Here is a 26,761-nt window from a genome sequence, read left to right as displayed (position 1 = left end):
TGCCTGCTCCCGCAACTCGGTGCCCTCGATGTTCTGTGGTCCATGTGACTGCATCTTGGTCTTGGAGGATCTTCTTGATGCTCCAATCCCTGCTAGCGCTCGAACTGCTCCTGCTTGGCGTGCGTGACCTGAATAGGAAAGTAGCAAGATTTGTCACGAACCAGACAGTAGCGCACATGCTGATAGCGTCCTAGTGATGGCACCTTACTATCGACAGTACTGCAATTGTGATAACTTCAGGGCCAAGAACTCATTCGCTATCCTCTCAAAACACTGACAGCATACCCAATACCCATCCTCCAACTGCGTTCACAATATACAGCAGCCCAAGAACATAAGAAAGGCTCCTTCGCTCTCTCCACTACATCTAATCAAACAATCCTTTGGTTCTTGTATATGCTACAACCAACAATTTAAACAAGCTATCAAGAACAGCAATTAGGACAGCGTGCCATGCCGTTCTCGTTGCACTCTAGGCAGCGGCGGGTCCATCCCTCTTCCTCCACGAACACAAGCGGGGCAGGCCACAAACCGGAACTTGCCACATGCATTGTAGACGAAGGCAGGGTCCTGCCTGGGAGTGCCTTCAAGGACGTGTCGGAGCTCGCCGGACTCGTGCAGCCGGCAGATCTCGTCAGCGCCGCCGACGAGCGTGCCCCCGACCAGGAGCTATGGAAGCGAGTATCCGTGGCCCTGGGCGTTGAGGATTCCCTGTAGCTGACGCTGGAGTGTGACATCCATGGAGACGTCGCGTTCATCCATGGCGACATGGAGGCCCCGCAGTGCGGCGCACTACTGCGGTCAGCAACGGCCGAAGCGCATGGGCTTAGCCTCTCGGCTCCTTGGGGGAGGGACGAGCGAAGCGGGGCACATCTGGAGCCGTCCTGGGCGAGCTCGACGACGAGGGCGGCCGCCACGAGGATCACGAGCAACACGGCGAGGTGCACCGGAGTCGTGAAGAGGAAGACCACGAGGCGCTCGCCGGTGAGCAGCGTCGCCGTTGGCGACGGGGATGCGGAGGCGGTGGTGCGCGAACCCGGCCTAGCACGGGCGACGGAGGGGACGCGGGCGACCGCAGCGAGGTCGAGAGGAGGCAGCAGCGCCATAGAAGGGATGAAGTGTGAATCTGGAAGAGCGGAGCAGCCGGGTGGGGAAGGAATCAGGGAGAGAGAGGAAAGACGAGAGAGAGACTGGCTGGAAATTTCGCGTCCGTAGTTTAGTGAAATTTCGCGTCCGTGGCAGCGCTGGGACGGCTGAAAACTTTGCTTCCGCAGGAGACAAAAAAATCGTGTCCGTAGGCAAGCGCACGCGTTGTGAGGAGCGACGTCGAGAACCCGCGAAACGCGAGGAGAGCTCGAAAGGGCTTCATGTTTTAAGGAACCAGATTCACGTATTTTGTTTATACTGGCGCTGGTTTCTTTATGAAACGAAAAAAATGCACTAGTGCCATTTAATAAAAAAAACGCCATCTTGGTATGGACTTGATCAACACTAGCGCTCTGTATGAGAAAGATCCAAAATAAGTGAGGCATCCATTGACCAGGATATAACGAAGAGAAACATATGCATGCAAACATGCTTGGCGTCCTCCGCACCGTAGAGAACGTTTACCCGCTCAATTAAGCAGTTGGTTATATTATACATCACCTGAATTACCATGCCCTTTTTTAGAAACTCGTCACCGTCCACCATTGCGATTTGCTAGCCTCGGCGCGTCCAGACCGCGACGGCATTGGCATGAGGGGAGGAGGAGCCGGAGAGAAGCTCCACCACAAGGAGGCCAATGCCGCGCACGGCGCCGGCGCCGGCGCCGCGGGGAAGGGGGCCAAGGCTTGTTTCGTCAACGGCCTCCTCCTCTACGTCGTCCTGCCGGTGCTGGTCTTGTACTTCGTCATCATCGCCGCCTCGCAGTTCTACAACCCTCGGTGCTCGCCGGAGGGCAAAGCCATGGCGACGCATTTCGTTGTGGCTAACAAGCCCAACGCGTCGTTGAACGGATCGACTCCTCCACCAGCGACTCTGGCGTCGTCCAAGACGAGGCCGACGGCAGAAGAAGCGCCCACCGGGCTGCGCCATATCGTGTTCGGCATCGGCGCGTCGGCGTCGCTGTGGGAGAGCCGGAAGGAGTACATCAAGCTGTGGTGGCGGCCGGGGCGGATGCGCGGGTTCGTGTGGATGGACAAGCCCGTGGGGGAGTTCTACTCCAAGAGCTCCCGCACGGGGCTCCCGGCGATCATGGTGAGCTCGGACACGTCCAAGTTCCCCTACACCCACGGCGCGGGCAGCCGGTCGGCGCTCCGGATCTCGCGCATCGTGTCCGAGACGTTCCGGCTGGGGCTCCCCGGCGTGCGGTGGTTCGTGATGGGCGACGACGACACGGTGTTCCTGCCGGAGAACCTGGTGCACGTGCTGTCCCAGTACGACCACCGGCAGCCGTACTACATCGGGTCGCCGTCGGAGAGCCACATCCAGAACCTGATCTTCTCGTACGGCATGGCGTTCGGCGGCGGCGGGTTCGCCATCAGCCGCGCGCTGGCGGAGGAGCTGGCGAAGATGCAGGACGGGTGCCTGCACCGGTACCCGGCGCTGTACGGCAGCGACGACCGCATCCACGCGTGCATGTCGGAGCTGGGCGTGCCGCTGACGCGCCACCCGGGGTTCCACCAGTGCGACCTGTGGGGCGACGTGCTGGGCCTGCTGGGCGCGCACCCCGTGGCGCCGCTGGTGACGCTGCACCACCTGGACTTCCTGGAGCCGGTGTTCCCGGCGACGCCGTCGCGGGCCGGGGCGCTGCGCAGGCTGTTCGACGGGCCCGTGCGGCTGGACTCGGCGGCGGTGGCGCAGCAGTCGGTGTGCTACGACCACGCGCGGCAGTGGACGGTGTCCGTGTCGTGGGGGTTCGCGGTGATGGTGGTGCGCGGGGTGCTGTCGCCGCGGGAGATGGAGACGCCGATGCGCAGCTTCCTCAACTGGTACAAGCGCGCCGACTACACGGCCTACTCGTTCAACACGCGGCCCGTGGCGCGGCAGCCGTGCCAGAAGCCGCACGTGTACTACATGCGCGGGAGCCGGATGGACCGGCGCCGGAACCTGACCGTGACGGAGTACGAGCGGCACCGGGCGAAGCACCCCGGCTGCCGGTGGCGCATCGCCGACCCCGCCGCGCTGCTCGACAGCATCGTCGTGCTCAAGAAGCCCGACCCCGACCTCTGGAAGAGGGTGCGTGCGTGCGTTCCGTAACGTTGGCAGTGGTGGTGCTGATGCTGACACGACCTGTGTCTGTGTGCTGTGCTTTGCAGTCGCCTAGGAGGAACTGCTGCAGGGTGGTGTCGTCGCCGAAGCAGGGGAAGAACCGGTCGATGACCATCGACGTAGGTGTTTGCAGTGAAGGCGAGTTCGCCAAGGTTTAACTAATCCATAGGTAAGTGTCAATCTGATGCATATGCATGACATGCTGCTAATCCTCTGGCTGGCTGGCCTAAATTCTGCATCGTGGCTCTCGCAGGGGGACGGATTGTTTGATTGATTAGGAGAGGGAAAGAGGAATTGACGGCGGCAGAAGAGGTCCCGGAACAAACAGCAGGGAGAGCTAAAATAGGCTATTAGTCACTAGTCACAGCGTATCCAGCAGCAGGTCGATCGTGTCTGAAACGCTCTCTGTCTCCGTGTACGTGTCGACGCATCTGGCGAGTGCGCCGTTTTGAGTTGACTGCAATCTGTAGTAACTTGGTGCGTGGTTTAGTCTTAGTGTGCCGGATTGCTGGGATGGTTTGTGTTTAAGTAGCAACCAGCTTGTGGAATGAAAACTCTATACGAAGCAGTTATATGGCGAATTCGATTTCATGTGCTGATGCAATGTGTTCGGTAACTCAATGGCGGCATCTTCAGTTTGGTGATTCGGTGGAGGCTCGGGTCAAATTTAGTTCTAAATCCTCTTGGGATCTCTATCTTTCCCAGGCTGATCAATCTCAAGGAGTATTATTTAAATAAGATATTTAGTTATTTATAGAATATTTAGTTATTATAGAATATTTTTTGTAAAATGGATTTGCCCCCTTCCCTCCAAACTATTCCTTAGAGATACTTTAGGAGCCAGAAAACCGGAGTATGTTGAAGGGGCTAACATCCCCTTCTTATTTAAAGTTAAATAAAAAAGATTTTAGTCTCTCTAATCCTCTCTGATTTTTGAGCTCTCAAACTAATCCTTAGAGTATATTTGGCATGGTTTTGGCAACATATCTGCTTGGCTCCCAAAAGAGATCTTTAGTTGAGCGTCCAATCTAGTAGAGAGAGAGAGGAGAAAGAAATTAGGTAGGGGTGGAAACGAGCCGAGCTCGGCTCGCTACGACTCGCTTATGTAACGAGCCGAGCTCGGCTCGGCTCGCCCATCTAGCGAGCTCGAAAAAGCGGCTCGGCTCGGCTCGCTCCTGGCTCGCTGAGCCAACGAGCCTCGTCATAAATGTAAATCTGCTCTCTAAATAATAATATAAAATCTTAAAAATACTTTAAATAACATATTTTAAATTAGTAAAATAGATATATCACTAATATAATATAGAAAATAGATTATTTTTGTATAGTAATCTCAATAACATAAATTATTGTCAACTTGGTACTAATATTATATATTAATTAAGATTTTATGTAACAAATTGTTGTTGAATCGAGCCACGAGCCAGCTCACGAGCTGCACCGAGCCGAGCCGAGCCGAGCTGGCTCCCTCTTTTCATGAGCCACAAAAATAGGCTCGGCTCGGGCTCGTTCTGAGCGTCGAGCCAATCCGAGCTGCTACGAGCCCGAGCCAGCTCGTCGAGCTCGAGCTTTTTTTCCAGCCCTAAAATTAGGCTGGATTTTACTAGTTTTTGCCCAAGGTTAAAGTAGGGTTTACAAACAGGTTATAGATTTATTTTAGCTATAGATTACAAAATTATTTGAATTGGATGCAATTCAAATTTAAGCCTACTCAAACATGCATACAAGCATATTGTTCTAACTTAAATGTGTGCCTTTTATAAATATGGTTCACACCAACACGTTGTTTGGATCAACTTTTTTTCTTAGGAGCTTTTCCGAAAAGATGACTGTGGATAGAATCTAACTGTGGAGAAAAGCTAGCTGGTAAGAATTTGGGTGTTTGACAACCTAGCTAGTCAATACAAATTTGAACAAAAGCCAAACTTTACAACAACAAATTACTTACAATAGTACAAGTCACGTTATCAAGAGACTCCAAACAAACGGAACAAGAATCCCACCCGCTTCTCTCGGCTGCTGTGTCTAGCCCGCTTCTCTCGGTGTGTGTAATGGGGGTTTCTGGCCCAACTGCTTCCTGAGAAGCCACCTAAAAAGCTGAGTGTTTGGTTCCAAGAAGCGGTTTCTTGTGGCAAGAAGTGTCCCAGAAGCTAAACCAAAGAAGTTAAACCAAACGGGACCATTAGGCTGTGTTTGTTTCAGCTTTTTCCTAGATTTTGGCCGCTAGAAGTTGTTGTGGAGTGTTAAACGTCCAATTTTTTAGTTGCTTCCATAAGAATCATTTTGGTATAAGCTGTTCAAAATCAATGTAAACACATAATCACCCAAAATCGTCGCGATAGTAGGAATCCGTCATTTTCTAGATCCTAGGCCCTATAGACCCCTTTCATCTTTCTCTGCATGTAATCCCTACAATATTTAGATTCCCCCACATCTAGATTCTTAGAAAAGCTCGTCAGAAAAAAAAAGCTGAACAAAATATACCCTTAGTTGGGCGTGAAAGGGAAATGTGCCCTTGGGCCATTTCTAGTATATTTTGGTGATTAAGTGCTCAACACATATTGAGTGAGTAATTATGTGCCAAATGATGAATGAAGTGCAAATCAACAAGAAGGTATGATTCTAGACTTAGTACATTGGTTTTTGTGTACTAATATATTTGTCTAAGTGCTAGAATCGGAGAAAAGAGAAAAAGGAAAAGACTTGGCTGGAGCAGCCAAGAATCAGCGCAGTCTGGCACACCGGACTGTCCGGTGCGCCAGGCTGGTTTCTAGCGAACTGGCCACTCTCGAGAATTCGTCGGCGGCGTACGAATATAATTCACCGGACTGTCCGGTGGTGCACCGGACTGTTCGGTGAGCCAACGGCCGCCAGCGCAACGGTCGGCCGCCAAATCCGCGGGCGACGCGTGGCTCGCTTCAACGGTCGGCAGGAGGCACCGGACTGTCCAGTGTGCACCGGACAGTGTCCGGTGCGCCAACAGCTACAACTCTGCAACGGTCGGCTGTGCCATTTTAGGAAGGCGATCTGCACCGGACCATGAACAGTGCCTGTTCGGTGGTGTACCGGACTGTCCGGTGCGCCACCCGACAGAAGGCAAGAATTGCCTTCCCAGATTGCCTCCAACGGCTCCTAGCTGCCTTGAGGCTATAAAAGAGGCCCCTAGGCGCATGGAGGAGAACCCAAGCATTCTTTGATCATTCCTAAGCACCAAGACTCCATTCTCGCGCATTCGATTCTTTGTGATAGTTACTTGAGCTCCATTTGAGTAGAGAACTCCTTGAGTTGTGTCGTGAGCTCAAGTTGTGGCTTGTGTGCGTGATTGTGCTCGTGCTTTGAGTCTTGTGTGTGTTGCTCTTCCCACCCTTACTTTCGTGCTTCTTTGTGATCATCAATTGTAAGGGCGAGAGGCTCCAAGTTGTGGAGATTCCTCGCAAACGAGAGAGAGTATAAGAAAGAAAAACACCGTGGTATTCAAGTCGATCATTGGATCACTTGAGAGGGGTTGAGTGCAACCCTCGTCCATTGGGACGCCACAACGTGGAGTAGGCAAGTGTTATACTTGGCCGAACCACGGGATAAATCACTGTGTCTCTTGTGCTTGTTTTCTTTATGACCATTGTGTTTCACAAGAGCTCGGTCCTTAGCCACTTGATTCCATTGTGCTAACACTTAACCAAGTTTTGTGGCTGTAAGTTTTAGATTTTTACAAGATCACCTATTCACCCCCCTCTAGGTGCTCTCAATTGGTATCGGAATTGTTCTCTTCACATAAGGGACTAATCGCTCGAAGAGATGGATCCTAAGGGAAAGGTGATGGTGGTCAACGACAAGACAAAGGAGTCCATCGTCAACGAGCCAAGAGATGATAAGCCCTCAGACTCTGGCTCGAGTCATAAGAAAAGAGACGGGAAGAAGAAGAGGCGCATCAAGAAGATAGTCTACTACGACAGCGACGAGTCTTCTTCTTCACCAAGAGACGACGACGAGAAAAGGAAACCGGTTAATTCTAATTATTCGTTTGATTATTCTCGTATTCCTTTAATTCCAATGCTCATTTACTTTCAATTCCACTTGGGAAACCTCTGCACTTTGATGGAGAAGACTACTCATTTTGGAGTCACAAAATGTGTAGTCACCTATTTTCTCTCCATCCAAGTATTTGGGAGATTGTTGAAAACGGAATGCAATTTGATAGTACTGACAACTCCGTTTTCATTAATGAGCAAATCCATAAAAATGCACAAGCTACCACTAGTTTGCTAACATCATTGTGCAGGGACGAGTACAATAAGGTGAGCGGCTTGGACAACGCCAAGCAAATCTGGGACACCCTCAAGACCTCTCATGAGGGGAACGACGCCACCATGATCACCAAGATGGAGTTGGTGGAAGGCGAGCTGGGAAGGTTCGCCATGATCAGGGGAGAGGAGCCAACACAAACATACAACAGGCTCAAGACCCTGGTCAACAAGATCAGGAGCTATGGAAGCACGAGATGGACGGACCATGACGTCGTCCGACTTATGCTCAGGTCCTTCACTGTTATTGATCCTCTGTAATACTCCAAGTTGTATACCAAGAATAATAGAGAGTTAGCCTCAATTCTATGTGCCTCATTTGCATCATAAGAAAAGAGCACACACACAATTTAGAGATTAAGTCAAACAAATGATAAAAAATGCCTCATGCTGGAGTTTTTATGTTTGTGCCTTAAATAAAATAATAATAATAATAATAATAATAAGGATAATAAGAGAATAAATACTAGAAGTTAAATCAAACCCTAAATTAAAACTAGGGTTTTTGAAAATAAGAAGAGAAATGGTTTAAAAATATAAATAATATAATTATAATCCTAAAATTGGTATTTTTAATTCCACAATATGATTTGAGAATAAGTTTGACACAAATCTGAATTCAAAACTCGAATTCCAATTTGAAATTAGAAATAGAGAAAATAAGATAAAAGATAAAAAGAAAAAGAATTAAAAACCAGTTGGGCCGCCTCCCCTCAATTCTGGCCCACCTCCTCTTTCTCCCCCGTGCGGCCCAGATTACTCCACCGCGCGCGCCTGCGTTGCTTCCTGCCGCGCCGTACTCACAGCGCCTTCTCTGGCCGTGGGTCCCACTGGACAGCGCTTTCCTCTCGGCTGCCGATCGCTTGCCCTCTGGAGCTCGGGCCCGCGCGTCAGTGCGTTCGCCTACATCGCAACGGAAGGCGAGAATTCCGCCGCCATGACCGGGAACGTGGCTCAGCTCTGTTCCCCTCCTCTGACCCGGAACTGGGAGGATAAATGGGAAGCCAGCAGAGGGGGAATCCGCCACGGGAGCTCCGCCGTGGATCTTGACCTCCGCAGACGCTGGGAGCAAGAAGGCTCATCGCATAGCTTCATCAAGCCCTTGGGATTGTTCGCGTATCTGTGCCTTGGGGGAAATTGCGTCTGGAGAACCCGTAATTCCTCGCCGGGCGTGAAGACTGCGCGGGCGCCGTCGAGTCACGGACCCGGGCATCGCGGTCCTAGCGCCTCCGCCGTAGGAAATCACGGCGCCGCCATACCACGTGGTCGGGTGTCCCTAGGCCAAAAGCACCGGTAAAACCCCTACCTATCAATTCGTTGTTGTATCCGCATCATATAGCGCCCTTCGATTAGGAAATTTGTGCTCTGGCGAGTCGGGTCTGCTATCACCGGTGAGGTTCGCCGCCGCGGTTGGGGCTGGGCACCGGCGTCCGTCTCGAGCAGCGGTAGAAGACATCCTAGGGCCGTCGATGTCCTGATGGACGAATAGGATTAGCATCTGTGTCGCCTGCGTGTAGACAGTGTGGTGGCCGTCGATCTGCGAATGGGCGATGGGGATTTGAACTGTGCGTACCGATTCAATCAGACCAATTGTGACCGTGGATTTTAATCGGACGGCTCACAACCGAGTTAGGGTAGAGGGATCCTTGTCCGTCGATCGCCGATTCGACGTCTCACGCTGCATACCGGTTCACTTCACCTGAGATCTAATCTGGGCCGATCAATGTCGACCGGACGGTTAGATCTCTCCGATAACCCTTTGATCACCCATTTGACACATAAGCCCCTCGGTTTACTTGAAAACAACCCGCCGTCCACCCTGTACAGCGCGCTGTGTCTAGGATATTTTACACCGTAGCCCCTGCTGTTTTCAGTATTTGAGGCCCCGTCCAGAGAATTATAAAATCAAGAAAATGAATTAGAAAATGAGTTTTAAATATAAAAACAATTCATAGGATTTGTATAATTCATAGAAAATGCATATAAACTCCAAATTGGTCCATTCCAGTTCCTAAATTTTTATAAAATTATTGTCTAACCATTAGTGCCTCTGTTTTAACATGAGAGATGATTTAAAATTTATCTAGCACTTAATCTTGTATTAAGCACATAAAACATTAGAAAATCCATAACTTAAAATATATAACTCCAAATTTAATGATTCCAGTTCCTATGATCATATTTTAATGTCTAGTTTATTACTGTATATTATATTTGTATGTTTGATGTGATGTTAATTTATGCTATGCTATGTATGTATTGTGTTGATGCGAGTAGACGAGCAAGCCACCGTGGAATCTGAGGTTCAGCAAGTAGAGATAGCTGAGCAGGAGCTCATTGAAGGCAAGTTGTGCCCTTGATCACTTCTTTTACCCATTCATGTTCTTATTAATCATAATGATCTGCATAGGTTAATTTTGATGGGACCCAATAGTTTACCCTAGATTTTGACTATCTTTATACCTTGTTTCACCACTGGTTTTACTACTAAAGTTTTGGGTAGTTCATGCTATTGCTTTATGTGGATTTGGGTATAGAGATATTCATCACTCATTGTTATACTTGTTATTATCTGTTCATTATTTTATGTTCATGATAAGATCATTATGTTAATGGGAACATGGAGAACCACCCGGGAAAACAGTGCTACCACAAGGGTTTAGTGGGACGCCCTTGGCTGATTAACTAGGAAAGCTAGTGGAGGGCTACCTTACCTGAAAGGGGCAAGGGCAGTAGGGGAGTGGTCAGTGTAGGGAGGTCCTTGGGTTGATTTTGCTGCGATGGCGGTCAGGCAAGAACCCTGCACTGGAGCTTCCTATAAACTGTAGCGGGTAGTCTGAAGCTAGTGGAACTTTGTAAAGGCCTCGTAGTGGTACCCTGCCTCGCTTCCTCGGTAGAGGTGTATGGAGTCTGATCAACTCCGTGGCAAATGGGTAACACGACTTGTGGGTAAAGATGCGCAACCTCTGCAGAGTGTAAAACTGGTATACTAGCCGTGCTCACGGTCATGAGCGGCTCGGACACTCACATGATTAATTTATGGAACTTAAACTTAATCTGTCATATCATTGCATTTGGGATTATTTTATTATTACTTTTATTTATTATTTCTAAGGTTTGGTATTTACTTACACTTAGTAACTGCTAATAAAATTTTGACCAACTTATAAAAGCAATGCTCAGCTTCAGCCTTATATCATTGATCAGCCTTACACTTCATGAACTCCCACCTTTGGTGAGTTCATGCTACATTATTCCCCACAACTTGTTGAGCGATGAACGTATGTGAGCTCACTCTTGCTGTCTCACACCCCCCCCACAGGAGAAGAACAGGTGGTTCAGGAGGAGCCACAAGGCGAGGAGTTTGATCTGATCTAGGTGGCGTTTCTCAGTTGACATTGGCGCCGACGATCCTTAGTTCGTTTTATATTCATTATTTTATTTTGTAATAAGTCTTCCGCTATGTAATAAATACTCTGATGTTTTACGACATTTATCTCTATACACTCTGTTATTGTATATGTTGTCTTCTTGGCGCATGTATGAGATGCACCCGGCTTTGTTCCTTAAAACCGGGTGTGACATCCTCATCTTGTAAACCTCATCCGTGAAAATCCCAAGTACACAAAGATGACTCCCGAGGAGATCCTTGGGAAATTTGTAAGCGGACGGATGATGGTTAAGGAAGCGCGGTACGTGGATGATGCTCTCAACGGCCCAATGCCCGTCTACGAGCCTCAACCCGTTGCTCTCAAGGCAACAAGTAGCAGGGAGACGCTACCTAGCAAGGTGGCATAAGTTGAGGCGGCCGGGTTAAACGAGGATGAGATGGCCTTAATCATAAAGCGCTTCAAGACCGCTCTTAAAGGACGCAAGGAGTATCCCAACAAAAACAAGACAAAGGGAAGGCGCTCCTGCTTCAAGTGCGATAAGACTGGTCACTTTATTGCAAACTGTCCCGATAACTCTAGTGACCAGGAACAAGGAAAGGGCGGGAAGAAAGAGAAGAAAAAGAGCTATAGAAAGGCAAAGGGCGAGGCACACATCGGGAAGGAATGGGACTCGGACTGCTCATCTTCTGATTCCGACGACGAAGGACTCGCTGCCTCAGCCTTCAACAAGTCGTCTCTCTTCCCCAACGAGCGCCACACCTGCCTCATGGCAAAGGAGAAAAAGGTAAGCGCTCGAGATACCCCTAAGTATACTACTTCAAGTGATGATGACTCTAGTGATGATGAAGTAGATTATACAAGTTTATTCAAAGGTTTAGATAGAACTAAGGTTGATAAGATCAATGAATTGATTGATGCTTTAAATGAAAAGAATAGACTCTTAGAAAAGCAAGAAGATATTCTATATGAAGAGCATGACAAGTTTATTAGTGTGCAAAAATCTCTTGCTTTAGAGGTTAAAAGAAATGAATTGCTTTCTTCTGAATTATCTGCTTGTCATGAAACTGTGTCTAATTTAAAAAACGTTAATGATGAGTTAAATGCTAAATTAGAAGAAGCAAATAAGTCCAGTTCTTGTGTAGAGCATGTTATCATTTGTAATAGGTGTAAGGATTTTGATGTTGATGCATGTGTTGAACACCTTACTTCTATTACAAAATTAAATGGCAAAGTGGCAAGTCTTAATTCCCAACTTAAGACTTGCAAAAATGACTTTGATAAGTTAAAAATTGCTAGGGATGCCTACACCGTTGGTAGACATCCCTCTATTAAGGATGGACTTGGCTTTCGAAAGGAAGCCAAGAACTTAACAAGCCAAAGGGCTCCCATTCCCGCCAAGGGTAGGGATGAAAACGGGCGGATACGGACGGATAGTAGGTCATCCCGTATGCTACCCTAATGTATTTCAATCGGATTCGGGATCGGATACAGATAGTTAGAAACGAGACGGATATGGATACAGGGACCAGGTATTTAGTCGGGCGGATAAGGAACGGATACAAATATTGTGTAGCCGGATACATGCGGATAACGAGTACTTATCGGATAATGCATACATTGATTATCATTCACTATAATTCAGCTGGTGCATAAAATAGTTACATCGTGCAACATAATAGTCCATCATGACAATATAACAATAAGTTTACATGATGCAATGTAATATTCTAACATGACAATATAGCAATAAGTTCACATCATACAACACAATAGTCCAACATAATATAGCAGTAAGTTCTCATCATTCAACACATCATACAATATAGCATTACATAGACCATAGATCAACAAGACAATATTAAGTTCACAGCATACAATAGTCTAACACAATAGTTCAAATATAATAGCGATAAGTTCACACCACACGAGAGTCTAACATAGCACAAGATAGTTCAACACAATAGACTATTACAATAAAAGATAGTTTTCAAATGGCATAAGTTAGTGCAAGCAATCCATGCTTGTTTGAAGATCTCAAGTCGCAACATCATCGTCCACCTCCATAGCATTCATAGCTTCAGCTATAGTTTTTTATTTCACACTCCAAATCTGAAACCAATAGAGAACAACAAAACATATCAATAACCATCATCATCATTTAGTGATAGAGAAATACACGAACACATGCACAATAAAATGAAACCTTTCTCTGAAGCAATCTTCCAATCCTTAGTACAAACCAAGGCTTCAATAATTTCAGGTTTAAGCCTCGAACGAAAGGCATCAACCACGCATCCACCAGAGCTAAATGTCGACTCTGAAGCAACAGTTGACACCTGCATTGATAGTACATCACGAGCAAGGGTAGAAAGGATATGGAAATTTGTCACTTGCCCCTTCCACCATGATAAGGCTGCATCACTTTCATTAACCTTCACTAGGCCCTCACTCATGTATAGATCCAATTCTGACACTTTCTTCTCATTGTTTGTTGCTGCATACAACTCATCAAGATCAACCTCATTCTCATCATCATCAGCCATCAAAACTTGTTTATTTGGAACAAAATCCTTCGAGCTAGTCCCTTTTTTGGTCGATTTTGCATTTATGGTTGATGAATAGCAAGAAAACAATTCATTAATAACATTCATGAATGCCATTTTCTCCAACTCAGCCATCTCACTGTCATACATCTTAGACATGTATAGCTCAACTATTCTATGTTTGTACCTAGGATCAAGAAATGCTCCCACTGCCAAAGCCATATTGTTCATGTCCAAATACTTATCAAACTTGTCTCTCATAGAATATGCCATGGTGCAGATTATGGGATCACTACTATCACACCATCTTGCAATAGCCATCTTTATCTCAGAGAATTTACGAAAGAAATGATTTGCAGTAGGATATGAAGTGCCGGAAAAAAGTAATGTGACATCATAAAACTTCTTCAAACACTTGATAATGTTTAATGCATTCAACCAATCATTAGTCGAAGGATTGATATGATCATATCTATCCTTTTCTTTTTTTGCAAGGCAATCAAAAGCATTCTTGTAGTAAATGGCATCTCTAACCATAATATATGTGGAATTCCATCTTGTTGCAACATCCAAGGAAAGAGATTTTTTAGGGTCTAGGTCACATTCTCTTGCACATTTCTCAAATGCCTCCAACTGCAAGGGTGACCTTTTAATAATTGTTATAAAATGTCTAATGTTTCCAATGGCATGTGCAATTACAGCTAACCCATCTCTAGCAACAAGGTTCAATATATGGTTGGCACATCTAACATGAAAGAACTTTCCTCCATAGACAAGCAAGTCTTTAGCATTGTCAATCACTATATCAACAACAACCTTGTTTGAAGCAGCATTATCCAAAGAAAGAGCAAACATTTTCTTATCAAGGTTCCAATTCAACACATTAGCAAAAAAAAGCATCACTCAATTTTATCCCACTATGGTTGCCTTCTACATGCATAAAATTAATAATCCTTTTTTGCATGTTCCAATTATCATCAATCCAATGTGCAGTGACACACAAATATGATTTGTTCTGAATAGATGTCCATATATCCATAGTGAAACTAACACGACAGTACAACTTTTTGAATTGTGCATACAACATATTCTTTTCCTCAATATAAAGATCCATGATGTCTTTACGAACAGTGACACGTGACTTCAAAGGAAATGATGGTCGCAGTGATTTGATAAATTTCATCAAGTACTTGTGTTGGGTAATACTGAAAGGATACTCATGCATGATGATGGCATAATATAGCAGTCTCACACTAAAGTTCTCATCATATTTATATGTTGCTATAGAATCGCCATTCTGAGTTAGGTGTTGTTGACCCTTCAAAATCTTATGCCTCAGCTTTAAATGGTTACTAAAAGCCTTTGTGCCATTTGAACTATCAGCCTTAGCTTTATGTGCACATTTTTTGCATTTTGCCCATTTTTGCTTAACAATGGACCCATCAGTTTGCTCCACTTCTACATCATACCTTGTGAAATGCTCCCAAACCCATGAAGTGAGCTTCTTTTTCTTGACTTGTTCTTCATCCAATTCATATTCAGTGCTTATTTGGACACTTGCAGCCACGCTTGCATTTTCAGTTGCGCTCGCACTTCCATCTTGTGCAACTATATCAAAACAAATAAAGTAAAAAAGGACACCTGTTAATATACGTTTGTAGTCACATGAAAATGAAACAAATAAAGTCAAAAAGGACACCTTTAGCCAATTGTGGCACTAAATCCATGCTCTGGTTTGATCTTGCTGCTTTAAATGAAGATGCCATAAACTTGCTTGTTGGGGTATTGGTTGACTTGGTTGTTAGTTGTCGTTTCACTACACGATGGTCTCCATCTATGGACTTGTTTCTTCCACGACTAACTTGTTGGCACAGGACATTCACCTCACTACCAATAGGTGCAGGAACATGGTCCTCCTCCACCATGTGTTCACTGTTGTTAGCATTAACATCCTCCCCAGTACCATGTATTTCATCTTCATGGGACACATTGTTGTCAATGTCACAAATATCATCGACATCCATGGCGTTGTCATTATCCATCACAATGATATGAGAAAAGTTACTAATAGTTGGTAAATCATACTAAGTGGTCTGTCATTGTCAACAACATTACCAAATAAGAGGGTGAGGGGCTGCACGACGGGGCCACGAATCGAGGGTTCGGCCGTGAGGTGCGTCTTGCTGCTGATGACGAGAAGCCGACGACGAGCCGATGATGGTGGCCGCCAAGGAGTGCCCGCTGTTGGGACCTGATACGCTGGTGTGGGGCTGCTGCATTCTTGGATGCAGGGGTCGACGACGCCTAGAGCTGGAGGCAGGGGTCGGTGCGACGATGGCGACGTCTGGAGCAGTAGACTGAATCTTGGTCGCTGGGAGCCTCGGGCAGACGAGCCACGGTCGCTCGGTCAGTCGGTCTGGCGGTGCGGTGCGGCCGGCTCGGTCGCTGGACGGCGTGGACACCGGCCTGGACGGTGGACGCTGCTCGGGCGGACGCGCCTGGACGCTGCTTGGGCGGACGCGCCTGGACTCCTGGACGTTGGTTGATGGGAGCCTCGAGCGTCTTGGTGTTCTTGAACGGCCCGTCGGTGACGCCGCTGGTGGGCGTGGCCGAGAGCGGCGAGGCGAGGCCGGCGTCGCCTGCGGAGCGCTTCCGGCGGGCGCCGTTGTCACACCCGGCTTTAAGGGACAAAGCCAGGTGCATCTCATACATGCGCCAAGAAGACAACATATACAATAACAGAGTGTATAGAGATAAATGTCACGATACATCAGAGTATTTATTACAAAGCGGAAGACTTATTACAAAATAAAAGAATAAACATAAAACGAACTAAGGATCGTCGGCGCCAATGTCAACTGAGAAACGCCACCTAGATCAGATCATACTCCTCGCCTTGTGGCTCCTCCTGAACCACCTGTTCTTCTCCTGTGGGGGGTGTGAGACAGCAAGAGAAAGCTCACATACGTTCATTGCTCAACAAGTCATGGGGAATAATGTGGCATGAACTCACCAAAGGTGGGAGTTCATGAAGTGTAAGGCTGATCAATGAAATAGAGGCTGAAGCTGAGCATTGCTTTTATAAGTTGGTCAAAATTTTATTAGCAATTACTAAGTGTAAGTAAATACCAAACCTTAATAATAATAAAGAAAAGTAATAGTAAAATAATCCCAAATGCGATGCAAATGTCAAATTAAATTTAAGTTCCATAAATTAATCATGTGAGGGTCCGAGCCGCTCATGATCGTGAGCACGACTAGTATACCAGTTTTACACTCTGCAGAGGTTGCGCATCTTTACCCACAAGTCATGTTACCCATCTGCCAAGAGACGGCCTGTCGGGGACCATAATTAGGGGTACCCTCAAGACGCCTAATTCTCAGCTGGTAACCCCCATCAGCATAAAGCTGCAGAGGCCTGATGGGTGCGATTAAGTCAGGGATCAGTCCATACGAGTGACTCGATCACGCTTCGCCCGAGCCTAGCCTCGGCCAAGGGCAGCCGACCTCGAGGGACTTCCGTCTCGCCCGAGGCCCCCCTTTTTAATGGCGGACGCATCTCCGGCTCGCCCGAGGCCTTGGCTTCGCTAAGAAGCAACCCTGACTAAATCGCCGCACCGACTGACCGAGTTGCAGGAGCATTTAACGCAAAGGTGGCCTGACACCTTTATCCTGACGCGCGCCCCCCGGCAGAGCCGAAGTGACCGCCGTCACTCCACCGCTCCACTGACCGGTCTGACAGAAGGACAGCGCCGCCTGCGCCACTCCGACTGCAGTGCCACTCGACAGAGTGAGTCTGACAGGCAGTCAGGCCTTGTCAAAGGCGCCATAGGAAGCTCCGCTCCGCCCGACCCCAGGGCTCGGACTCGGGCTAAGACCCGGAAGACGGCGAACTCCGCTCCGCCCGACCCCAGGGCTCGGACTCGGGCTAAGACCCGGAAGACGGCGAACTCCGCTCCGCCCGACCCCAGGGCTCGGACTCGGGCTAAGACCCGGAAGACGGCGAACTCCGCTCCGCCCGACCCCAGGGCTCGGACTCGGGCTAAGACCCGGAAGACGACGAACTCCGCTCCGCCCGACCCCAGGGCTCGGACTCGGGCTAAGACCCGGAAGACGACGAACTCCACTCCGGCCGACCCCAGGGCTCGGACTCGGGCTAAGACCCGGAAGACGACGAACTCCGCCTCGCCCGACCCTGGGGCTCGGACTCCGCTCTGGTCTCTGCCGAACGACCTCCGCCTCGCCCGACCCAGGGGCTCGGGCTCGGCCTCGGCAACGGAAGACAGATTCGACCCCAGCTTCGGAGGAGCCCCCACGTCGCCCGGCCTCGGGCGCGGGCCCGCCACGTCAACAGGGAGCGCCATCATCACTCTACCTCGAGCCGACTCGGGCCGCAGAGAGCAAGACCGGTGTCCCATCTGGCCAGCTCCGCCAGATAGGCAATGATGGCGCCCCGTGTGCCCTGTGACGACGGCGGCTCTTAGCTCCCTTACGGAAGCAGGGGGACGTCAGCAAGGACTCGACCGCTCCAACAGCTGTCCCTCCGCCAGGCTCCGTTGCTCCTCCGACAGCCACGACATCATACCAGCAGAGCGCCAAGAACTCTCCGGCTGCCACATTGGCATGTACTTAGGGCGCTAGCTCTCCCTTTGCTAGACACGTAGCACTCTGCTACACCCCCCATTGTACACCTGGATCCTCTCCTTACGACTATAAAAGGAAGGACCAGGGCCTTCTTAGAGGAGGTTGGCCGCGCGGGACCGAGGATGGGACAGGCGCTCTTTTGGGGCCGCTCGCTTCCCTCACCCGCGTGGACGCTTGTAACCCCCCTACTGCAAGCGCACCCGACCTAGGCGCGGGACGAACACGAAGGCCGCGGGATTTCCACCTCTCTCACGACCGACTCCGGCCACCTCACCTCTCCCCCCTTCGCGCTCGCCCACGCGCTCGACCCATCTGGGCTGGGGCACGCAGCACACTCACTCGTCGGCTTAGGGACCCCCCGGTCTCGAAACGCCGACAGTTGGCGCGCCAGGTAGGGGCCTGCTGCGTGCTGACGAACAGCTTCCCGTCAAGCTCCAGATGGGCAGTCTCCAGCAACCTCTCCGGCCCGGGACGGTGCTCCGTTTCGGGAGTCTTGAGTTCATGTCCTTCGACGGCAGCTACGACATGATACTCCTTCCACCGCCGCGCGACAACGACAATGGCGGCCGACAACCCGCCCGCCGGCGGCGGAATCGACGACATCTTCCCCGCGTGGTTGAAGAACAACATTCGAGCTTGCTCCGTCTTCTCCCCCGCCAACGGAGGAGGAGGCGGGGCAACCAAGGCCAAGCGGGAGGCCGCGCTTCGTCGGCCGTCGAGCGAATCGACGCCCCCGACGCCCCGACGGAAGGCACGCCGGGCGTCGACCGCGCGCTCGAGACGAAGGCAAGCGCCGTCCCCCCGCGACACGCTGATCCCGAGCGAGAAGACGACGCCAGCGCGCTCGCGGAGAGCTTGCAGGACGTCGCCCTTATACCTGAGATGACAGCGCAACCAGTCCCCGATGTGACCGCGTCGCTCCGCGTTGACCAAAAGGTACCGACTAATTCCCATCCTACGTCTTTTCGACTCGGCCTCAACCCGCCAAGCGACCTCGCTTTGGCGGGCGCTCTCATTGAGGCGAGTGCAACCCCACTGGGGTTTCGTATGCGGTCGCCTTGGGACCGGTTGACGGACGTCTCGACCTACGGGCCCTCTGGGTCCGAGGAAGATGACGATCCCAGCATCTGTTGGGATTTCTCTGGATTTGGCAACCCCAGTGCCATGCGGGACTTCATGACCGCATGTGACTACTGCCTCTCCGACTGTTCCGACGGAAGCCGCAGCCTTGACGACGAGGACTGTGGCCCAAGCCACGAATGTTTCCACGTCGAGCTAGGGGATCCCTCCGAAGGCAACCATCTTGGCATGCCGGAGGATGGTGATCTTCCTAGGCCGGTGCCTCGCGCCGACATCCCGCGGGAGCTAGCTGTGGTCCCCGTTCTGGCGGGGGGTCACGACCCACAGCTCGAGCAAGTCCACGGGGCGCAGGCCAGGCTCGACGAGGGAGCAGGAGCGCTTGAGCCGATCCGTCAGGACGTCGGGCAGGTATGGGCGGGCCAACCCCCGGCCGGAGAAATACGTCACCTGCCCCAAGGTCTCCAGCACCGCATCGCCAACGATGTCAGGGTCAGGCCGCCGCCCGCATCCAGCGGGGTTGGTCAGAACCTGGCAGCCGCAGCGATGCTCCTCCGCACGATGCCGGAGCCATCAACCACCGAGGGTCGGCGAATCCAGGGAGAGCTCAAGAATCTCCTGGAAGGCGCTGCGGCCCGACAGGCCGAGAGCACTGCCTCCCGAAGGCAGGGATACCCCTCGGAGCCTCACGCCGCGACTTCCCGATTCATGCGGGAAGCCTCGGTCTACACCGGGCGCACGCGCAACACCGCACCTACGGCCCCGGGCCACCTCGGCAACGAGCACCATCGTCACGACAGTCGGGCCCACCTCGACGATAGGGTGCGTCAAGGCTACCACCCCAGGCGTGGGGGACGCTACGACAGCGGGGAGGATCGGAGTCCCTCGCCCGAACCACCCGGCCCGCAGGCCTTCAATCGGGCCATCCGACGGGCGCCATTCCCGACCCGGTTCCGACCCCCGACTACTATCACAAAGTACTCGGGGGAAACGAGACCGGAACTGTGGCTCGCGGACTACCGCCTGGCCTGCCAACTGGGTGGAACGGACGACGACAACCTCATCATCCGCAACCTCCCCCTGTTCCTCTCCGACACCGCTCGCGCCTGGTTGGAGCACCTGCCTCCGGGGCAGATCTCCAACTGGGACGACTTGGTTCAAGCCTTCGCCGGCAATTTCCAGGGCACGTACGTGCGCCCCGGGAATTCCTGGGACCTTCGGAGCTGCCGGCAACAGCCGGGAGAGTCGCTCCGGGACTACATCCGGCGATTCTCGAAGCAGCGCACCGAGCTGCCCAACATCACCGACTCGGATGTCATCGGCGTGTTCCTTGCCGGCACCACCTGCCGTGACCTGGTGAGCAAGTTGGGTCGCAAGACCCCCACCAGGGCGAGCGAGCTGATGGACATCGCCACCAAGTTCGCCTCTGGCCAGGAGGCGGTCGAGGCTATCTTTCGAAAGGACGAGCAGCCCCAGGGCCGCCCATCGGAAGAGGCTCCCGAGGCGTCTACTCCGCGCGGCGCCAAGAAGAAGGGCAAGAAGAAGTCGCAATCGAAACGCGACGCCGCTGACGCGGACCTTGTCGCCGCCGCCGAGTACAAGAACCCTCGAAAGCCCCCCGGAGGTGCTAACCTCTTCGACAAGATGCTCAAGGAGCCGTGCCCCTACCATCAGGGGCCCGTCAAGCACACCCTCGAGGAGTGCGTCATGCTTCGGCGCCATTTCGATAGGGCCGGGCCACCCGCGGAGGGTGGCAGGGCCCGCGACGACGACAAGAACGAAGATCACCAAGCAGGAGAGCTACCCCTCGACCAAGCCGAGGCTCGGCGGGTAGCACGACGCGCCAAGTCATTCGTCTTGCTGGGCGATGAGGAGGAGCTCTACCACCGGAGCCCCTCGGGCATCCTCCAGCGATGCATCTCCATCGCCGAAGGTCAGGAACTCCTGCAAGAAATACACTCGGGGGCTTGCGGCCATCATGCAGCACCCCGAGCCCTTGTCAGAAATGCTTTCCGGCAAGGCTTCTATTGGCCAACGGCGGTGGCTGACGCCACTAGAATTGTCCGCACCTGCGAAGGGTGCCAATTCTATGCGAAGCAGACCCACCTGCCTGCTCAGGCTCTGCAGACGATACCCATCACCTGGCCCTTTGCTGTATGGGGGCTGGACCTTGTCGGTCCCTTGCAGAAGGCGCCCGGGGGCTACACGCACCTGCTGGTCGCCATCGACAAATTCTCCAAATGGATCGAGGTCCGACCCCTGAACAGCGTCAGGTCCGAGCAGGCGGTGGCGTTCTTCACCAACATCATCCATCGCTTCAGGGTCCCAAACTCCATCATCACCGACAACGGTACCCAGTTCACCGGCAAAAAAATCTTGGATTTTTGCGAGGACCACCACATCCGGGTGGACTGGGCCGCCGTGGCTCATCCCATGTCGAATGGGCAAGTGGAGCGTGCCAACAGCATGATTCTACAAGGGCTCAAGCCTCGGATCTACAACGACCTCAACAAGTTCGGCAAGCGATGGATGAAGGAACTCCCCTCGGTGGTCTGGAGCCTGAGGACGACGCCGAGCCGAGCCACGGGCTTCACGCCGTTCTTCCTGGTCTACGGGGCCGAGGCCATCTTGCCCACTGACCTGGAATACGGCTCCCCGAGGACGAGGGCCTACAACGATCAAAGCAACCAAGCTAGCCGAGAAGACTCACTGGACCAGCTGGAAGAGGCTCGGGACAAGGCCTTACTACACTCGGCGCGGTACCAGCAGTCCCTGCGACGCTACCACGCCCGAGGGGTCCGGCCCGAGACCTCCAGGTGGGCGACCTGGTGCTTCGGCTACGACAAGACGCCCGAGGGAGGCACAAACTCACGCCCCCCTGGGAGGGGCCATTCGTCATCGCCAAAGTTCTGAAGCCCGGAACATACAAGCTGGCCAACAATCAAGGCGAGATCTACGGCAACGCTTGGAACATCAAATAGCTACGTCGCTTCTACCCTTAAGATGTTTTCAAGTTATTCATATACCTCGCACCCACGCAAAGTTTAGTCATCAAGGAAGGGTCGGCCTCGCCTCGGCAAAGCCCGACCCTCCCTCGGGGGCACCGACGACGTCTTCAGCAAGGTCCGACCCAGCCTCGGACGGCGACGCGGTCCAGGGACTTCTCCGGGAATCCGGCCCGAGCAGGCGGCTCGGCCGGCTACCCCTGGGGCCTCGGCCAACCATCTTCCAAGGGCGCCAGCCCGACCCGAGGCCTCGGCTGATCGACTCCAGCGTCAGCCCCGCTGACGGGCAACCCGGCTAGGCTCCGGCCAACCAGGTTCCCATTTTCGAGCCAACTCCGCCTCTGTTCGTACTGATATCGCTACCCCTGGCCTCGGCTCATCGAAGAGCGGCCGAGGGGTCTCTTTAACTAAGCTAGAGGAGCCTCAGACAACAAGGCCGATCGAGCCGAGGGATTCCTACGCCTCCGGGATACGGATACCTCACTCGTCACCTTGACACAAGGCGACTCATGCTTGGTGAAGCGGTTCAGATAATCAACAGGCGAGACTTAGTGCTTGAAAATGAGGAAAAAACACGGCTCCGTGCCGAAATTACATACATGTTCAGGCCTCGACAGCCACAATGAACAAAAACACCGACATTCGAAGTGCCGTTACAAATGGAACTTCGGTTCCCCCTCCGCAGGTACGAACAACCCCACTCCGAGGGGGAAGGCCTGCGGAGCAACGGAAGGCCGACGAACGGCGCGCCGTCACCTGCTCCAGCAGCGGCGGCGACGACGACTTCTGCTCCGGGGGGCCGAACAGCGGCAACGCTGACCTCAGGGTGGATGCCGCTGCCAGGAGGCCCCCGCCCATGCCAAAACTCGTGAGGCAAGGACGGGCAGAAGGCCGTAGAGTTGGAGGTCAGCCCGTGGCCGGCCCCGGCTATCGCGCCGGCGAAAGAACCTCTTCCAGCTGCCGTGGCGGACGCCGGCGCCGCGAGCGGCTCCGAAGCCACTCGCGTCTGAAGACCGGGCACGCTGCAGCTGCCAGCGCCACGGACAACAACCGCTCCTTCCCCCATCACTGAGTGAAGGAGCGGGCCGCCGCCCGCGCAGGGGCCGACCCCAACTCGGCACTCTCCCCTCCCCAGCCTTGGTGATGAAAATCCTTGAGGCTGAGGGAGGGGCAGAGGCCGCAGCCCGGCTCGCTTTCCCCCACCATCAAACCGGAGGTCACCATCTTGGGTGACCGCCGGTAGAGGGGTGCGGCCGGGCTGCGTGATGAAAATCCTTGAAGCCGAACGATGGCTGAAAGGTACCAACTCCCACGGAGTTGCGTTCCTCCAGCGAGGAGGCGGAAAGACGGCGGATACCCCCCATCCGGGGGCTTGGAAGATGGAAAGACACGATGCATAAGGGAGTAAGAAGACATGGTTGCCTTCCGAAAGGGGTCTCCCTCCTTTTAAGGGCAACTCTCCCTACGTGCGCCCCCAAACGCCACGGGCTGAGTCTTCTCCAACACGCTCCAAAGCCCTCCCCTGCGACTCGGGGGCTGGGTCCCGCATGTCATGCAAGCCGGCTCAGAGCAGAAGAAGCCAAACCGCCGCGCGTGGTGCGCACAACCGCCCAGCGGTTACAAGCGACCCCCCACTTTTGCCCAGACCAACGGGCGGAAGGGGCGGGCAGCCATGCAGGCGGCATACAACCGCGCCAGGTGGACGCGCTTCTCCGACTTCTGACACGCCAGCTTGGAGGCCCAGGCCCACGCGTCACGCAACCAGCGCGCCAGTTGCTGCATGCAAGCAACCGCGCCGCCACTTGTGCCACCGTCGCACCTCTTCGGTTGTGGAGCCTATGCCGCGACTCGAGGCGACCCAGCGCACGACCCAGCAGCGCCAGCCTGGCGCGACAGTCAATGCGGCCGAAAGTGGGCCGGCAGTAATGACGGTGGCAGGCGAGCGGGAGCAGCAGTCACGTCGTCAGCCAGGCTCACGTCCCATCCAGGGGCAGCAAGAGAGCCTCCTCCCACGGCGTGAAGACGGTGCGCCCGTGATCCGTTCCTCGAACGGCTCGCGCACACGCAACGGCCGCCCCGCCAACCACTCGCCCCGTCGCATTAACTCCGCGGCGGGACAGGCGGCGCTTCTGGCAGGAGAAGCGGACGACGCTTCGCCTTCGCCGTAATAACCGCGCCAAAAAAGGTACGCCACGTCGTTCGATTTCGTATCCTTTTCCTTTTTTCCTCTTTCTCTATCTCTTGCAACAGGGACCGGGAAAGGGGGATACCCCAAAAAGGATCCTTCCCTGTGAAGGAACCGGGCTCCGAGCCCCCCCTACTGATCAGAGGTTCGAAGGCTGGCCCTCCGAAGGGTTCAACAGTCGCCTCAGATCGCGTGGGCCCGACACCCACTACTGGTCAGGGGTTCGAAGGCCAGCCCCCCGAAGGGCTCCATGGTCGCCTCAGGCTACTCGGACTCCGCGCCCATTACTGATCAGGGGTTCGAAGGCTGGCCCCCGAAGGGTTCACAGTCGCCTCAGACACCGAGCGAGGGATGACCAGGGGTACGTTCGATACATAACCGAGGCTCGGGCTGCGCTCCCGAGGTACCCTAGGACATTTCCGAGACCAGCGGGAGCGATCTTGTAACGGAATCCCATCGGAGGGAGGCATCGAGCCCTCGGACCCCGTCGCCAGGGGACCGGGTCCGGCAGATCACCCGCAGGTACTTTTGGGCGTGCCTCTGGGCCCCTAGCCGACCCCCAACGAACGGGGCACGGACGTCCACTCGGATTACCCGCTTGCAGCTCACCGGAGACACCATGTTCGGTGCCCATCGAGGGTAACATGGCGCACTCCCCCCCTCCTCCTTGCGGAAAGGCGACGTAGGGGCGTATGTAAAAAGTCGAGTCTGTCCCTGATCGCCCTCTCGCCCTGTGCGGAGGCTCGGGGGCTGCTCTCGCAAACCCGGCTCTGGCCAAACCGTTGACAGCGTCAACATACCAGCCCGAGAACTTGGGCCCCGACCGTGCACCCGGGCTACGGCCAGTTCGCATGAGGGAACAACCAGACCAGCCGAAGCGTTACGCAAGGCATTAAGACCTCGAAGGAGTGAAACCACTCCTCCGAGGCCTCGGGGGCTACACCCGGCGGGTGCGCTCGCGCGCACCCACCGGAACAAAATGCAACCGAGAAAGGCTGGTCCCCTTGCAAAAAAGTGCGACGAAAGCCTCCAAGCGAGTGCTAACACTCCCTTCGAGGCTCGGGGGCTACTGTCGGGGACCATAATTAGGGGTACCCTCAAGACGCCTAATTCTCAGCTGGTAACCCCCATCAGCATAAAGCTGCAGAGGCCTGATGGGTGCGATTAAGTCAGGGATCAGTCCATACGAGTGACTCGATCACGCTTCGCCCGAGCCTAGCCTCGGCCAAGGGCAGCCGACCTCGAGGGACTTCCGTCTCGCCCGAGGCCCCCCTTTTTAACGGCGGACGCATCTCCGGCTCGCCCGAGGCCTTGGCTTTGCTAAGAAGCAACCCTGACTAAATCGCCGCACCGACTGACCGAGTTGCAGGAGCATTTAACGCAAAGGTGGCCTGACACCTTTATCCTGACGCGCGCCCCCCGGCAGAGCCGAAGTGACCGCCGTCACTCCACCGCTCCACTGACCGGTCTGACAGAAGGACAGCGCCGCCTGCGCCACTCCGACTGCAGTGCCACTCGACAGAGTGAGTCTGACAGGCAGTCAGGCCTTGTCAAAGGCGCCATAGGAAGCTCCGCTCCGCCCGACCCCAGGGCTCGGACTCGGGCTAAGACCCGGAAGACGGCGAACTCCGCTCCGCCCGACCCCAGGGCTCGGACTCGGGCTAAGACCCGGAAGACGGCGAACTCCGCTCCGCCCGACCCCAGGGCTCGGACTCGAGCTAAGACCCGGAAGACGGCGAACTCCGCTCCGCCCGACCCCAGGGCTCGGACTCGGGCTAAGACCCGGAAGACGGCGAACTCCGCTCCGCCCGACCCCAGGGCTCGGACTCGGGCTAAGACCCGGAAGACGACGAACTCCGCTCCGCCCGACCCTAGGGCTCGGACTCGGGCTAAGACCCGGAAGACGACGAACTCCGCTCCGGCCGACCCCAGGGCTCAGACTCGGGCTAAGACCCGGAAGACGACGAACTCCGCCTCGCCCGACCCTGGGGCTCGGACTCCGCTTTGGCCTCTGCCGAACGACCTCCGCCTCGCCCGACCCAGGGGCTTGGGCTCGGCCTCGGCAACGGAAGACAGATTCGACCCCAGCTTCGGAGGAGCCCCCACGTCGCCCGGCCTCGGGCGCGGGCCCGCCACGTCAACAGGGAGCGCCATCATCACTCTACCCCGAGCCGACTCGGGCCGCAGAGAGCAAGACCGGTGTCCCATCTGGCCAGCTCCGCCAGATAGGCAATGATGGCGCCCCGCGTGCCCTGTGACGACGGTGGCTCTTAGCTCCCTTACGGAAGCAGGGGGACGTCAGCAAGGACTCGACCGCTCCAACAGTTGTCCCTCCGCCAGGCTCCGTTGCTCCTCCGACAGC

At 53.4% G+C, this 26,761-nt stretch overlaps 2 protein-coding genes across 2 annotated transcripts; one reads left to right on the top strand and one right to left on the bottom strand.

The window, feature by feature from the left end:
- Positions 1-247: 247 nt before the first annotated feature.
- On the bottom strand, positions 248-1,125 carry LOC111590596 (uncharacterized). Its single transcript, XM_023301394.1, has one exon. It carries the CDS (start codon positions 1,104-1,106, stop codon positions 426-428), a length of 681 nt encoding a protein of 226 aa, XP_023157162.1. The 5' UTR covers positions 1,107-1,125; the 3' UTR covers positions 248-425.
- Positions 1,126-1,604: 479 nt separating this feature from the next.
- LOC103637528 (putative DUF604-domain containing/glycosyltransferase-related family protein) lies at positions 1,605-3,849 on the top strand. The gene is made up of 3 exons (XM_008659698.2): positions 1,605-3,219; positions 3,300-3,421; positions 3,506-3,849. Exons 1-2 carry the CDS (start codon positions 1,738-1,740, stop codon positions 3,408-3,410), a joined length of 1,593 nt encoding a protein of 530 aa, XP_008657920.1. The 5' UTR covers positions 1,605-1,737; the 3' UTR covers positions 3,411-3,421; positions 3,506-3,849.
- Positions 3,850-26,761: the final 22,912 nt, after the last annotated feature.

Source organism: Zea mays, chromosome 1 (genome assembly GCF_902167145.1).
Source record: "Zea mays cultivar B73 chromosome 1, Zm-B73-REFERENCE-NAM-5.0, whole genome shotgun sequence".
Taxonomy (NCBI): domain Eukaryota; kingdom Viridiplantae; phylum Streptophyta; class Magnoliopsida; order Poales; family Poaceae; genus Zea; species Zea mays.
This window is presented reverse-complemented; position numbering and strand designations above follow the sequence as displayed.